This window comes from Odocoileus virginianus, chromosome 2 (genome assembly GCF_023699985.2).
Source record: "Odocoileus virginianus isolate 20LAN1187 ecotype Illinois chromosome 2, Ovbor_1.2, whole genome shotgun sequence".
Lineage (NCBI taxonomy): Eukaryota > Metazoa > Chordata > Mammalia > Artiodactyla > Cervidae > Odocoileus > Odocoileus virginianus.
The window spans coordinates 5,779,360-5,795,024 of NC_069675.1; the positions used below are offsets into that span (position 1 = coordinate 5,779,360).

The 15,665-nt window shown below is 48.4% G+C and overlaps 1 protein-coding gene and 1 long non-coding RNA gene across 12 annotated transcripts in view; one reads left to right on the forward strand and one right to left on the reverse strand.

Annotated features, from left to right (window-relative positions):
• Window positions 1-6,633: 6,633 nt before the first annotated feature.
• On the reverse strand, window positions 6,634-9,109 carry LOC139037771 (uncharacterized). The gene is made up of 2 exons (XR_011490670.1): window positions 9,020-9,109; window positions 6,634-7,832 (listed from the first exon to the last, which is right to left on the reverse strand). It is a non-coding gene; the product is annotated as an uncharacterized lncRNA (long non-coding RNA).
• Window positions 8,615-15,665, forward strand: part of NPAS2 (neuronal PAS domain protein 2) — a 198,652-nt gene continuing 191,601 nt past the window's right edge. For 4 of the 11 annotated variants that reach the window (XM_070475043.1, XM_070475051.1, XM_070475071.1 and 1 more), the window contains exon 1: window positions 11,753-12,165. In XM_070475043.1, coding sequence (XP_070331144.1) covers window positions 12,164-12,165 — 2 coding nt within the window. In that variant the 5' untranslated portion in view covers window positions 11,753-12,163. Of the gene's footprint in view, window positions 8,947-9,604; window positions 9,685-11,748; window positions 12,166-15,665 lie in introns of those variants that run through there. The other 7 variants (XM_070475081.1, XM_070475084.1, XM_070475108.1 and 4 more) reach the window with 7 other exon arrangements.

A 15,665-nucleotide genomic window follows, 5' to 3' on the forward strand; every position in this document is an offset into this window, starting at 1 on the left:
AAGGGGCTTATTCTCATCAGTCACCTGGGTGAATGTGCCCAAGGCCAGCAGAAGGGCAGGTGGTCAAAGCGTCGGCGTGGGCACCAGAGGCCCCCATTTCCACCCTGCCCTGCTCCCTGCTAGCAGCGGTACCTGTGCAATAATGTAACCCTGCCTGTCCCTGTTCCATCATCTGTCAAAGGGGATGATAAGAACACCACCCTCAGAGGGTGTCTTTGCTCAGTCACTCAGCCGTGTCCAACTCTTTGTGACCCCATGGACTGTAGCCCGCCAGGCTCCTCTGTCCATGGGATTTCCCAGGCAAGAGTACTGGAGTGGGTTGCCATTTCCTCCCTCAGGGGATCTTCCCGACCCAGGGATCAAACCCGTGTCTCTTTCATCTCCTGCACTGGCAGGTGGATTCTTTACCACTAGTGCCACCTAGGAAGATATTGATGCTGGGAAAGATTGAGGGCAGGAGAAGAAGGGGGTGACAGAGGAAGAGATGGTTGGGCGGCATCACCAATTCAATTGACATGAATTAGAGCAAACTCCTGGAGATAGCAGAGGAGAGGGGAGCCTGGCATGTTGCAGCCTACAGGGTCACAAAGAGTTGGACACGACTTAGTGACCAAACAACGGCAACAACAATAGGTTTAGTTCAAAATTTCTGAAATGCAAAAATACAGTCAAGCCCCATTGCCATGAAAAAAGCATTTATAATTTCAGGGCAAACAGTCCTTTGCCTTGAAAGGAAGAAATCCAGAGAGACAAGCAATAGCACATTTCAAAAACATCGAGTGAGGTTGTCTTTATTCAAGAATCATGCTCACTGTCAATGCAAGTGTTAGACCAAAGCCATTGAGAAAAGCTTCTTTCTCACCTAAACCTTGTAACAAAGCATACTGAGAAAATAATGCTTGTCCACACAGGAAATGCATCTCTTCTGCCTATTTGGGAGGGATTATAAATAGATCCTTGGAGAACATTTTTCTATCATTAGCTTTTCACTTCAAGTGAACTCTCTGTAATGAATTTCGGATCACTAAATGTTCTTCCTGGGCAAAGTACGTGGTAGATTATGATTATGCATCTGTTAGTATAGAAACTTAACTATTCCAACAGCATTGCGCCCAAGTCAGAGAATCTTAAAAAGAGACAGAAATGGAAATCAGTCTGAGAAATGAGCTGAAATGCCCATTTTAAGCAGACACATGTAGATACATTAAGGGGGCTTCCCTTGTGGCTCAGTGGTAAAGAGTCTGCCTGCCAATGCAGGAGACGCAGTTTTGATCACTGGACTGGTAAGATTCCCTGGAGAAAGAAATGGCAACCCGCTCCAGTTTTCTTGCTGGGAGATCCCATCAACAGAGGAGCCTGGCGGGCTACAGTCCATGGGGTCACAAAAGTGTTGAATATGACTTAGCAACTAAACGACAGATACATTAAACGACTTCTTCTTGTTGTGGTTCAGTAGCTAAGTCCTGTCCAACTCTTTGTGACCCCATAGACAGCAGCACGCCAGGCTCCCCTGTCCTTCACTATCTCCCGGAGCTTGCTTAAACTCATATCCATTGAGTCAGTGATGCCATCCAACCATCTCATCCTCTGTCGTCCCCTTCTCCTCCTGCCCTCAATCTTTCCCAGCATCAAGGTCTTTTCCAATGAGTCGGCTCTTTGTGTCAGGCGGCCAAAGGATTGTTGCTTTAGCTTCAGCATCAATCCTTCCAATGAATATTCAGGGTTGATTTCCTTTAGGATGGACTGGTTGGATCTCTTAGTGGAGTTCAATGGGACATGAGCTGAGAACAGTGAAAGACAGTGCCCGCTGTGTGTCAACACAGCTGTCTTTCTGCCCTGTTTAAAGGGTGTTTCCCACACAGGTTGGAGAAGCACGTGTCTCAACAGTGAGCCAGTCCCTTTGGAAGTGATTCCTTCTACCCTGTGTGTGCTTTAGCTCTGACTCTACAGTTGCTTCTGAAATCCACTCGGCTAATTGCAGGAGCTGAGAAACACCCCCCATTCCTTCTGGCGCATTTACAGCCCACCCACATTTGCATCCCCAGCACCTTCTGGCCTCCAGCTCCTGACACCCTGTACACAAAAGACTGTCTCTCCATTCAGTCTTCTGTGTCCTTTGAAGCCCCTGTTCCTTTCCCCATCTCCCACAGGCTAACCACTTGGTACAGGTGAAAGGTGTGTACTATGTAGTGCTGTGTGTGGTGCTGAGTCATGTCCAACTCTTTGCAACCCCATGGACTGTAGCCCACCAGGCTCCTCTTGCCCATGAAGTTTTTCAGGCAAGAAGACTGGAATGGGTTGTCATTTTTCTCCTCGAGGATATCTTCCCAACCCAGGTCTCCTACATTGGCAGGTAGGTTCTTTACCACTCGCACAACCTGGGTTGTTTTAAAACTTCCTGGGAGCAAATTTGAGCTGAGCATCTCCCCCCCACCCCACCTCCCAAAAAATCTAGTTCCAGTGAGAAAGGCTACATCCCCAGCCGCTGACGCTACCAGAAGGATGACCAGACATAACAGTTGAGCAAGGCCTCCACCTTGGATTGGCCCACCCTGGTCCCACTCTCATGGGCCAAGTGAAGGAAGCTTGACTGTCACTCAAACTCACTTTCATAGGACGAATCTGCTTTCATTCCCAACCTGTATAACCTAGAGCTGGTTTGAAGACCACACATGCTGACCAAAGGACACTCCCATCCAGGCCATCACCAAAGTTCAGACACTGCCTGCCCTTGATGAGATGCCAATTCGCCAGTAACACTACATATCGGCCCAGTGAGTTTCTTTCTTTCTGTGGCTTATCAGGACCAAGTGTCGCTCTTTTGCCAACCCCAAGCCTTCATCCTGGATTTCTATTTCAAGTGCTTGGAAGAGAGCTGATTCAAGAGTGGAGTGAAGATATATTAATAACTGATGTATTGAGAGTAGTACACGCCTGCTTTGGCACCAGTTCATTATCCAGCAAGATCTCACGGGGAGTGAATGATGCTGCAAATATCATCCTTGTGTTGGCATTTTGCACAGCCGAGAGCTAGGTCTGCTGGGAGGAAGGACCATGGGAGCAGCAGTCTTCAAGCAAGGATCAAACCCTGCTCTGCCACATATCTGCCAACACACTGAAGGTACCTGGAGCGGAAGTCAGATTTCTTCTCTGTTGCTAGGAAATCCTAAATCACTTTTTTATAGGGCCTTCTGAAATGAGGTCACGTAAATACCTGGCATATGTTAGACAAATGTTACCTGTTATTACGGAAAGCACTGTTTACTAAAATGTCAGCTTATTTTTCCAAGTCTCTTATTGAATTTATTACAATATGGCAATATGGCTCTGTTTCTTGTTTTTTTCTTTTTTTTTTGTTGGCCCTGAGGCTTGTAGGATCTTCGCTCCCTGACCAGGGATCAAGCCCACATCTCCTGCATTGGAAGGCGAAGTCTTAACCACTGGACTGCCAGGAAAGTCCCTAAAATACCAGTTCAAAAAACTTCTTATCCAGACAACATAATATTATTCTGTGCTGAAAAGAAATGAGCTTTATGAAAAGACATGGAGAAAATTTAAATTCATTTTAAGAAGCCAATATTAAAAGCTAGATATTGTGTGATTCCAACTATATGACATTCTAGAAAAGGCAAAGTTATGGAGGTAGTAAAAAGATTGGTGATTGCCAGGGTTTAGTGAAGATGGAGGGATGAGCAGATGGGACACAGGATATTCAGGGCAGTGAAAACACTCTGTTTGATGCTATAATGGCAAAGGCCCGTCATTATATGTTTATCTAAAGCCAATAGTCCACCCTGATGTAAACTATCAGTGTTAGTCGCTCAGTCATGTCCAACTCTTTGTGACTTCATGGACTATAGCCCACCAGGCTCCTCTGTGCATGGGATTTCCCAGGCAAGAATATTGGAGTGGGTTGCCATTTCCTCCTACAGGGGATCTGCTCCACCCAGGGATCAAACCTGTGTCTTCCTCATTGCAGGCAGATTCTTAACCATCTGAGCCACCAGGAACACCCTGAAAACTATAAATCTGGTGTTAACAATGTGTCAGTGGAGGTTCCTGGATTGGAGCGGATGTACCACTCTGGTGGGCAATGTTGACTGGGGGCTGGGGGAGGGGATTGGAGACTATATGAGAACTTAGTACTTTCAGATCAGTTTTGCTAATAACCTAAAACTGCTCTAAAATGAATTTGAGCAAACTCCAGGAGATAGCGAAGGACAGGAGAGCCTGGTATGCTGCAGTCCACGGGGTTGCAAAGAGTTGGACATGACTTAGTGACTGAACAACAATAAAACTGCTCTAAAATTAAAGACTATTTAAAAAAGATCCTCTTAGGAGAGGAATGGGACCTAAAATCAAACTTTTGGGCTTCCCAGGTGACATTAGTGGTAAAGAACCCGCCTGCCAATGCCGGAGACAGAAGAGACCCCGGTTTCATCCTGGGTCGGGAAGATCCCTGGGAGGAAGGCATGGCAACCCACTCTAGTATTCTTGCCTAGAGAATCCCATGGACAGAGGAGTCTAGCGGGCTACAGTCCATAGGGCCACAAAGAGTCGGACACGACTGAAGCGACTGAGCACACATGCAAAATCAAACTTTGAGACTAGGTATGTGAAGGGACTTCTTGGGGTGCTTAACTATAAGGAAAGATTATTTTCAAGTGCCCACATTATCAACAGTCTTCCCACCTCTTTTTCCAGAAGGGGTGTGTGTGTGTGGTGTTTGCACACTCGCACACATACCATTTCCTCCTGTGGTCTTGGAAGCACTGCAGTCAACTAGCGGGGATTAGCTGAGGCTTTGAGGCTTTGTCACCTCCAGACTCCGCCAGCCCAGATTTGTCCCTGGGCCCTCCATGCCAGCTTTGTAAGGAAATCTTACTGGGTTCTTTGGTTTGCCAACCACATGATCTAACAGGCAGCAATGCCAAGTCCAGTCCTCACTCTCCCAGGCAAGTTGCACAAGGCCTGGATTCTTTCCTGGGAGATCCTCAGGTCGAGCCTACTGCAGTGACTGAATCCCACCCAGCACTTTGCTCTCGCTGTGAAGCTTCTGCAGAAACAAGGCATTCACATTCTAATCTTGGCATTTCAAATTCAGGTGGACATTCTTGAATCCTTCTTCCCTGGGTGCTCATCAGCCCTGGCCTTTGTGTATTTGATTTCCAGTTATGGGCTCTGAGGTCTCTTCTTCATCCTCACTCTGACCCAACTTCCCCTTCTGCCTCAGTTGTAACCGTCTTCTTCCCTAGCATGATATTCTATTAAGTGATGCATAGAATTATGTTTTCTTTTAATTTTAAGTGAAAACTGCTACTTGGAGGTGAAAATCCATAAAAGGGCTCTGGGTATTCATTAAAAAAAAAAAATTTAAAGACCCTTCTATCTTACAATTAGTCCCCAAAAATGTAATTATATCATCTGGCATGGAACACGGTCCTTGGTGTTTTTCCTGAAGTGTGAGTTTAATTGACTGACTTTACATGTCTGGGGGTGGCACTTCTGGTAAAGAACCCACCTGCCAATGTAGGAGACACAGGAGACATGGGTTCAAGCCCTGGGTTGGGAAGATCCCCTGCAGAAGGGAATGGCAACCCACTCCAATAGTCTTGCCTGAAGAATCCCAAGGACATAGGAGCCTGGCAGGCTACAGTCCATGGGGTCGCAAAGAGTTGGGCGTGACTGAGCACGCACACACAACTGTATACATGTCTAATGTGGGTCCCAGATTTGAGCTAGTACTATAGCTCCTGTAATCATCCACATGTTCTCACCTGTGTGTAGTACCATATACAGATACTTCTACTGTATATATTTTGAGAATTTAATCAGCTAAATATTTTTAATCAGGAGATGCCACAACTTCTATGAGAGAAAAGAATATCTGATTAGACTGCAAAAACTTTAGATTGTTTCTCTGTTACCTTTAAAGATTGATATAACCAACTAGAATGAATCGTTTCCTCTCCCTCCCACCCATAAATAATCATTCTTTGAAAAATGGGTTTCCTGGGGTTCCTGGGATTCCTAGGGTTCCTGGATATATCACTGCAACATTCATTCATTTAATAAAGCCATGTTCTTTTAAAGGACAAACCAACTGAGACTTGTGAATTTCCCCAAATTGGCAATGCAGTTTTAAAATAGTTCCTTTTGCTCCAGGCTGTACATTTTGAATAATGTGCAGATTATGATCCAATGTGACTTTGTTATCTGGTTGGTGAAAAATCCTAACAGTAATGTCACTTCCTCCAGGAAGCCCATCCTTATTCCGTCTCTTGAACGCACGTCACTAGGTCTTTTGGCACTCACCCTATTGGCTTCCTCTTTATCCCTACCTCCACGCTGTAAACCCTTCTTGTCCAGACATAATCAGCTGTCAAGTTTCCCTCCATTGCTCACAGGACAGGCCTAGCCTGATTCATGACAAGCCTTCAACAAATACCAGTTAAAGGAACTGAATTGCCAAATGCAGAGAACGAACAGGAGGTAAACTTCCCTCTTCGACTCTGCTCGGGTTCTGACTGGGTTCTCTGCTGCAGATCCGCTCCCCTTTATGCTCAGACAGGTGGAATTAACACTAGGAGACAGGATGGCGTCTGGAGTAAGTACAACCACATATACAACATCTCCATGATCAGAAGGCAGGAGCCACACATTTAATGGGATATCCTACCAGGCAACAGGTGAAAACAGACCCTAGAGAAAATACCTGCTGCACTGTGGGGCTGTTTGCACCCGCTGTATTATTTCTGTAGGCCATTTGTTTTCTAAAAGATCATTTAAAGATTGTTCAGCTGGCTCCCAAAAGGGAGAAGGAGGAGGGAGCTGAAATCTCTTTCAAAGCAAGAAAGGAAGGGAGGTGACTTTAAATTTTGCATTAAATCCGGTTAAAAGCACATAACTTTATCCTTTAGTAGATATTAGTCATAGCCTCACTCTAAGGGCAGGGTGAAACCTACTTGCCCGAAGGAAAGGGAGGGGGTAGAAAAACAAAGCAACATAAAGTTTTCAAATGTTCTCCTTTTGGAAAGGGAGGGAGTTCAAAACCACAGCGTGCCAAATGCCTCCTCCTCCTCCTTGAAAAGCCCTACAAGCCTAAGAATAACAGCTTCTCGGGATGCGCAAAGCTCCTGAGGGCTGATTATTTTTCAGGAGGAGAATTAGACAAAAATAATGCAAGTGGGAAATAAAGAGAATGACCTACTTTACAGGGGGGAAAAGGGAGGTCTGCGTGAACGTTTTGATCTAATTGACGGTGCCGAGTTGCATGCCCAAATAAGGCGCTGTGGGTCGGGTCTGCGCTGGAGGGGATTTGTCTTGAGCTCGGAGAAAAAAAAGGCAGGGCCCTGGAGCCGAGTGGGGGACCCGTCTGATGTTCTGAGAGGCCTGAGAAGATAGTGTGATGGGACGGGACTGGTGGAGGCACTTTCCTCTAATTGTACAAAGGACTCAGGGACATCCGAAAAAGGCTGCTGGGCTCCAAGCGCTGCGCCAGGCAACATGCCTCTGTGAGGTCCCAGGGGGGACCTCGCGGGGATGGGAAGCCTATCGCCTCTTTGGGGCTTCTTCCCTGGCGCCGAGGATGGACAGGGGTTTATGAGTCTAGAGGAGCCGGGACACCGTTCCGGGCCCCGGCGGGGCGCGTGGTCTCTCTTTCCCACCCGACTCTGTCTTGGAGCCCCGCAGAGGTTGCAGCAGCAGCTGCAGGCTCCGCGGGCTGATGATGCGCACGTGTCTGTGTTCGCTGTTTGCGGGAACCTTGCTGAATGCCTCCTTGTTTTCTCCTGCACGCCGCTCCAGCTTCTTCTCTTTTTTTGGATTCTCGCCTGTCTCCTCCCACAGAGAGGGAAAAAAAAAAAAAAGGTCACGTATGTTTGGAAAAATATGTAGGTCAGTGGAACATTTCCTGCACTGGTGCAAAAGGAGAGGAGGGCAGCGGGGGAGGGGAAGGAGCCGCAGCTTGGAGCTCCGGGTGCGCGCTCCTGGCCGCGGCCCCCAAGCCCTATAGGAGGGGCTCTTTTCCATCCTTGACCCATTTTCCGGACCAGCTACGTTCGCCTCGGAAGAAACAGTGATCGTTCCTCCCCAGCAGGCGCCGCGGTCCTCTGAGCTCGCCGGCGTCTCCCTGATCCCCGCCCGCAGCTCTTCGGGAAAGCGCAGTGGTCGGCGCGCAGGGCCGCCCCACGAGGACGGCGTGCTGGGGGCCGCGGTGGCGCGCTGGCCCCCCAACGCACTGGACCGCGGGGTGGCAGGGAGCAGGGGAGGGCGATTCCCCGCCGCCCCCACTGACAACTTGAACGGGACCTCCACTGGCCTCTCCTTCGGACAGTTCCCCTCTAAGCACACCCTGTCCCCGCCCCGCACCCTCGGCCGGACCATGCCGCGCGCCCCCGGCAGCAGCCCTGCAGTGGCGGCCTTGGGGCGCGGGTGTCTCGGCCGCTCAGGGAAGCTGGGGGGTGGGAGGTGGGTCCAGGGTTTCATCTGCTTGTAGGGAGCGCAGGGTGCGGGTCCCAGGCTGGGTCGCGGCCAGGGTCCGGCGTGCGGCCAGGAGAGACCCGGCCGGCGGCGGCCGCGGGAGCGCAGGGAAGGAGGAGGAGGAGGAGGACCGAGAGGAGGCGGGAGGAGGGCGGGGGAGGAGGAAGAGGCGGCGGCGGCGGCAGCGGCGGCGGCGGCTCCTCTCCCCGCCGGCTCTGCGTGCGGAAGAGTTTGCCGCGCGAGCAGCCGGCCTCCCGCAGGAGCCTAGGGACGCGCGGCGGCGGCGTAGCTCTGAGACCCGCAGCCGCGGCGGCGGCGTCAGCAGCGAGAGCAGCGCCTCCCGCCGCCGCCCGGGAGGAGCTCGCCGCGCCCGCTCGCCGCCTCGGCTCCCAGCGGCGGCGGGAGGCGCGTCTCCCGGGCCCAGCCCGCGCCCGGCCCCGCGGGGCCGCCCCGGCCCGCTCCGAGGTAAGGGCCGAGCCCCGGGACGCGGGGCCCCGGGGTGGGAGGGCGCGCGCGCAGGGTCGTGGGACTTGATCACCTGCCTGCCGCTGCGGTGGACGCACGGAGCAGGGAGGGACGCCCCGGCCCAGGACTGCGCTTCGCGGGGGGCCGGGGGCGCAAGGCTGTTGGGTCCCCACCGCCAGCCCCTGGTCCTGCGGCGGGGACATCTAGTCCTGAGGGATCGCGGCGGCGGCCGGGCGGGTCGTCTCCGTGTGCGACTCGCCGTAGGAGGCAGAGGATGAGACACCCCGATCCGGGGTGCTCAGAGAGTACCGTCGGGGTGGGTGGAGGCCGTGCCAGGGTAGCAGCCTCGAAGGTCGCCTAGAGGCTTCCCTGAGCCCCATCGCGCGCTCTCCAGAGCGTGGGGCGCCGGGGACCCCCGAAGAGGGTGACATGCGCGCCCCGGGCCCACGATCTCGAGGGGTCCCTAGATCGGAATTGGTTCCGGGCCGTCATGGGTGCCGAGCCGGCCTCCTGGACACACGTAGCCGGCCCTGCTCGCCGCCTCGCTCCCCAGGTTGGATGCCAGCGCCTTGTTTTGTTGGAAGGTGTGCTCCCTCCCCCGAGCCGAGGAAGGAGGCTTACCTTTGACCTTTCCAGAGATCCGCACGGGGCGGGTAACCTGGGGGTAGGGCCGTGTACCGAAAGGCCAAATTAAAAACCAACCCCTCTTCTCTATCTGCCACTCCTTAACTGCTTAAGGTAAGAAAGTTTGTTTTCAGCCCCGTGATTCATAAATAATTAGTAACCAGCTCTGTTGATTAAGCAAGATGGAAACCTTAAAAATACACACGCACTTCCAGAAAGTCTAAAAGCTTCCAAGGTTGTATCCGGGAGGGTTTAGTCCGCAAAGTTGAAAGCCCCTGGGTTCAACAGGTGTTCAGAAGGGGTCTGGAAAGAGAGAGTTCGGTGAGTTTGGTCTTTAGTGCCTACTCCTTTGATTCATTATATTGATTGGCCTGTTTCTTTACAGCAAAATATGGAGTAGTTATTAAATTAACGTAATTAGCAGAGACGAACTGGTCATAATTGATCATTTAGAACCGGAACCTTTTTTCCCTTAATAGGAGGGTTTTCCCCGTTTGGACTTTGCAGTTAATTAGTTCTAAGGCAGTTCCTGGCAGCGTTCAGCTCTGTCCATCCCTGTGTCTAGGAGGCACAAACTAACTCAGTCCCTGATCAGTGAATTGACCAACTCATTATGAGGTGCATTAAAAACACAGCAAGTTTTAATTGTTCTTCCTTGGGAGGTGCAAGTTCAAAATTCAAGGGTAAGTTGTAACTCTGGCTTTCTGTTCAGATGATTTCTTAAAGGCGAAGTTTGCCAAAAATTAACCCCCAAATGTATTTAAAAATAACTCTGCAATAAATATGATGTTTAAAAGAGCTATTCAGGCTTGGACCACTATTTTGCAAAAGCAAAAGATCTGTTTGATTGCACAGCTAAAGTAGGACCGGTAGAAGTATTGGCGTTTCTCAGCAGTCTACTTAAAGATTTAGTTAAAAATAAAGTGTACGCAGCAAAGGCTTTCAATAATCGTCTTCCGTCTCACAGAGAGATGCGAAGTGTGGCTTAGAAGAATTGTAAGTATGCTGCTTTTAGCCATTTTCTCCTTGGAAATCGATGCATATATTTATCTGCTGATCTGTCCCACTGCAGCAGATGTAAAATCAGTTTGATTCTCACTGCTCCTGGTAGTGACTCCCATGGAGGCCAGAGAAGGGAATATATTCTAGAGGAAATATGTTACTAATAAAATGTTACCTCCCAAAGAGTTAAACATGCCCAGAAAAAAATCAAGTGAGGCTTCACTAATTAGCCAGTTGAAAAAAAAAAAAAAAATTGCCCGATTGGAGAAGTGAGTGTTCAGATGGTGGCTCAAGAATTCATCTTTCTGTAGAAAATAACAATTGTTTTTAAAGCTCATTTGATTCTTGTTAAGAGTTTGGGCCCTTTTTACTATTTCTGGCTATGTAATAATGAAAATGATAAACAAAATAATAAAAATAGTTTAAAATGACTCATATCATCTGTTATATGTCATGATGAAGTTGAATTCATCTTATTTTTTGGAACAGTCTTTCTTAACTCTTGGTAATCTTTATAGCTGGCTTGTTAGTACTGCTACTAGTTTTTAGGTTACACGTTCAAAATTAGTGATTTCTTTCAGATTAAAATAACAATGCATACATATGCTCTTTATATCTTTATATGATCCTTTATAATATAAATAGATGGGGAAACAGTAGAAACAGTGTCAGACTTTGTTTTTTTGGGCTCCCAAATCACTGCAGATGGTGACTGCAGCCATGAAACTAAAAGACACTTACTCCTTGGAAGGAAAGTTATGACCAACCTAGATAGCATATTAAAAAGCAGAGATATTACATTGCCAACAAATGTCCGTCTAGTCAAGGCTATGGTTTTTCCAGTGCTCATGTATGGATGTGAGAGTTGGACTATGAAGAAAGCTGAGCGCCAAAGAATGGATACTTTTGAACTGTGGTGTTGGAGAAGACTCTTGAGAGTCCCTTGGACTGCAAGGAGATCCAAGCAGTCCATCCTAAAGGAGATCAGTCCTGGGTGTTCATTGGAAGGACTGATGCTGAAGCTGAAACTCCAATACTTTGGCCACCTCATGCGAAGAGTTGACTCATTGAAAAAGACCCTGATGCTGGGAGGGATTGGGGGCAGGAGGAGAAGGGGACGACAGAGGATGAGATGGTTGGATGGCATCACCGACTCGATGGACATGAGTTTGAGTAAACTCCAGGAATTGGTGATGGACAGGGAGGCCTGGCGTGCTGAGATTCGTGGGGTCGCAAAGAGTCGGACACAACTAAGCAACTGAACTGAACTGATGGTCCTTTATGTGGTCCTCAGTATACCTATATATGGTCATTTCTTGGAAGCCTGGCTTTTGAACCTTAAGCCTCTAGAGGGCTAAGTCCTTTTTCTTAATTTTTAAAACAAGCATATATTTTATTCTTTCCATGAAAAGTTGGCTTTTCCATGGTGATCCGAGCACTGACTGTCCCATGCTGATCTCAAGCACTGAGTGGCATTTCTTTCCCAGGAGAGGTCAGATTGTGAGGTGCTGAAAATAGCCCAGTAACACCGTATTCTTGGCTTTCTTATGGCCACGTGGCTGCATCAAAGAAGCATCTGAAGGAATTTTGCATGTAAGTAGTGACAATGATACACATTACTTGCTTACAGAAATGTTTGACTAGCAGGTTCCTGATCTTTACTCTCTGTGTAGCAAAGATAGGAGGCCACATTCATATTCCATCCAGCATCTCATCCCTAGGAGGCCTTGTTCATCACTGATGCTCAATAATAAGTAGGTGTAGGAAACAGGCTGACTTGTGGATGACAGTTATCCAAAGGGTAGAAATTGCTGAATGCTAATGGGGTACTTAACTCTGAGTAATTCTAGTTTAATTCTGAAGATGATTAATAGCACCTTAGATCACTAAATAAACACTTATTAAATGTGAACATGTTTAAAGGGGGAACGTCTTTAATGCAGTCTTTAAGACACTACTGTTTCTCACTGAATTCTTTGAGGTTGGGGACCACTGGCATTTTAAGCAATCTCTTTGGGGAAGTTCCCCCAGAGATCACTTGAACTTCTGTGGGTCATAAGATAGTGTGTCATTTTCCATAAGATGATTCAGAATAGAAACGAGACTTTAATCTTCTATGTTGATGTGAAACAAAGCACAACAAAAATGTATTTAAAAAGAGGAGGGTACAGAAAGATGGTATGTCAAACTTTATAGTGTAGAGTAGCATTGATCGTCTGGGGACCTTGTGAAGGGCAGGTGCTGACTCAGCAGGTCTAGGTTGGAACCTGAGAGCCTGCATTTCTTACAAAGCTCCCCCGTGCTCCAGAGATGACACTCTAGAAGGTTCTGGAATATTCTCAGTCCAGTTCAGCCTGTGTAGCATCTACTGCATAGGAGGACCAGGTGATAGAAAAAGAAAGAACATGGGTCCTCCCTGCCCTCAAGGAACTGACACTGAGGAAGAGAGAATCTCTCTAGACGGAACTGAGGCTCTGGGACACTATTCTGCAGTGTGGTGGCAGCCTGAGAGGGGCCCAGCAAAGAGGTTTTTTCTGGTAGGGCTCCCATGCTGGCCACCCTTGACCTCTAGTTTTCATTGAGAAGCTCTGTGACTCACCAGGAAATAAAATGCAGATACTGAAATCAGACAGATCTGTGGTAGCCTTCTTGCTCAGCTACCGTGTGACTTGGGGTGACTTTTACTTTAACCTTCCTGAGCCTCAGTGTCCTGGTTAGAAGAATAGTGGGAATAACGCTTACCTCATCAAGGTAGGTAGGATGACCAGTGAAGGAGACACATCAGAAATAACAGAAAAGTGTGTGTTAGTCACTCAGTCATGTCTGACTCTCTGTGACCCCCTGGACTGTAGCCTGCCAGGTCCTCCATCCATGGGATTCTCCAGGCAAGGACACTGGAGTGGGTTGCAGTGTTGCTTTTATTACTGCTGATGGGAGAAGGGAGGCTTGCTAGGCATGGAGGAAGAAGAGGTTCCTAAAAATATTTTTGCACGTAGTTCAGCAATTAGAGATTCCATTTGGTTAATCAGCAAACCCAGGGCTGGCAGGAGAGAACCCGGCCTGGGGCTGGAGGGCGGGCAGCCATGCAAGGTAATGGATGCAAAATGGGATGGTGAGGAGCACCCACATCTCCACTCTTCTGCAGGACCCCGGCTTCTGGTGAGCCCTGATGATACCCTTCTAGCAATATATTTACCTGAGGCTGTTCCTGGCACTCAGCCTGTAGGTTCTGTTGATCAAGACCGACTGGTGGTGGTGGTAATCAGGCACGCCTTAATATGTTTCGTAGGGAAGGGCATTGGTGTATCCCTTGCTGGGCTCTTTTAAGGGTCAGAGCCATTCATCAGCCCTCTTCAGTTTAGTGGGAGTTCCCTGAAGGCAGTGCAGGATGAGTGGGAATTCACCACTCAGCATTTTATACTTCATGCTCTGAGGTGATTACTTCCTCCTGACTTCTGGGGAAGGCAGATGTTCCAAAGTAGACGTTTCCTTCACCCTGATTTTAGGGGGAGTCATCTGGATTTCCCATTTGGCACAAGTGATAAAGAACCTGCCTGCCAGTACAAGAGATGTAAGAGGTGCAAGTTCGATCCCTGGGTCAGGAAGATCCCCTGGAGGAGGAAATGGCAACCCATTCCAGTATACTTAGAGCCTGGAGAATCCCATGGACAGAGGAGCCTGGAGGACTGCAGTCCGTGGGGTTGCGAAGAGACGGACGCCACCAAAGTGACTTAGCATGCAAACTGGGTGGCCCTCAAAATACCTCCACCACTATTGCTCTCTTGTGTATGTTTGTGAGTTCTGCTTATTATTTACAAAGGAGACATCTCTGCTCCTATTCCCACTCCATGCTCCGCCAAAATAAACCTTGAAAACCAAGAGCGAGAGAAGGGCAATGGGCTTGTGACCCTGTGATGTATGTGAGGGAAGGACTGGTGATTGAACCCAAGGCCATGAAGTGGGGTTGAGGGGGAAGTGTCAGGGAATACTTAAAATGGAAACCAGAGCAGAGGCGGGACCAGAGGGCAGGAGAGACCCAGGGTTCCAACTCTGTGGATGTTGACACTTTACTGAAACCATGAAGGATTATGTCCCAGGTCACTGAAAATCATCCAGGCTTCCCGTGGACACAAGCCCCCCTAAAGGAAAGCGGGTGACTGAGCCCAGCTGAATGATCCTTCCAGCCTCTTCTGAACCAAAACCCATACAGGGCAATGTCATGAGGAATCTCTGTACCCTGTGAAAGTCATAGTATTGAGAACTGGAGAACACCATAAATATTACTATTTTTTCTGTTTTAAAAGTATACTTACTTTTTGGCAAATATAGAAAAGATTAAAGAAAGTGAAGATTACCCACAATCTCAAGGTGTATTATCCTTCAGTCTTTTTTCTATGCATTAAAATGCTTTTTTTAAATGTTAAATTTTAAAAATAATATAATCTTATAGAATTTTCACACAATCCAGAACCACTTCTAGTAAAAGGGTCCCCTTCACCCTCTGGCCCTACTAATGTTGTTCAGTCATCAAGTCGTGTCCAACTCTTCTTGACCCCATGGACTGCAGCACGCAGGGCTTCCTTGTCCCTCACCATCTCCTGGAGTTTGCCCAAGTCCCTGGTCCATTGAGTCAGTGATGCCATCCAACCATCTCACCCTCTGTCGCCCTCTTCTTTTGCCTTCAATCTTTCCCAGAATCAGGGTCTTTTCCAGTAAGTCAACTGTTTGCATCAGGTGGCCAAAGTATTGGAGCTTCAGCTTCAGCATTGGTCCCTCCAATGAGTATTGAGGGTTGATTTCCTTTAAGACTGACTGGGTTGATCTCCTTGCTTTTCAAGGGACTCTCAAGAGTCTTCTCCAGCACCACAGGTCCAAAGCATCAATTCTTCCACACTCTGCCTTCTTTATTGTCCAGCATCTCTTCTGCCTGGTAGAAACTTGATTTAGCTCAGGGCCTACTCTCCTCCACGTGTCTCGGGTAAATCCTGATTGACTGAGCAACTGCTGGTGGGCCTGCAGTCCCACCAGTGATTGGCTTAGGGTAAGCAGATGGCCCTCCTGTTCAATCAAACATGAGGGTAACTTAGTGGACA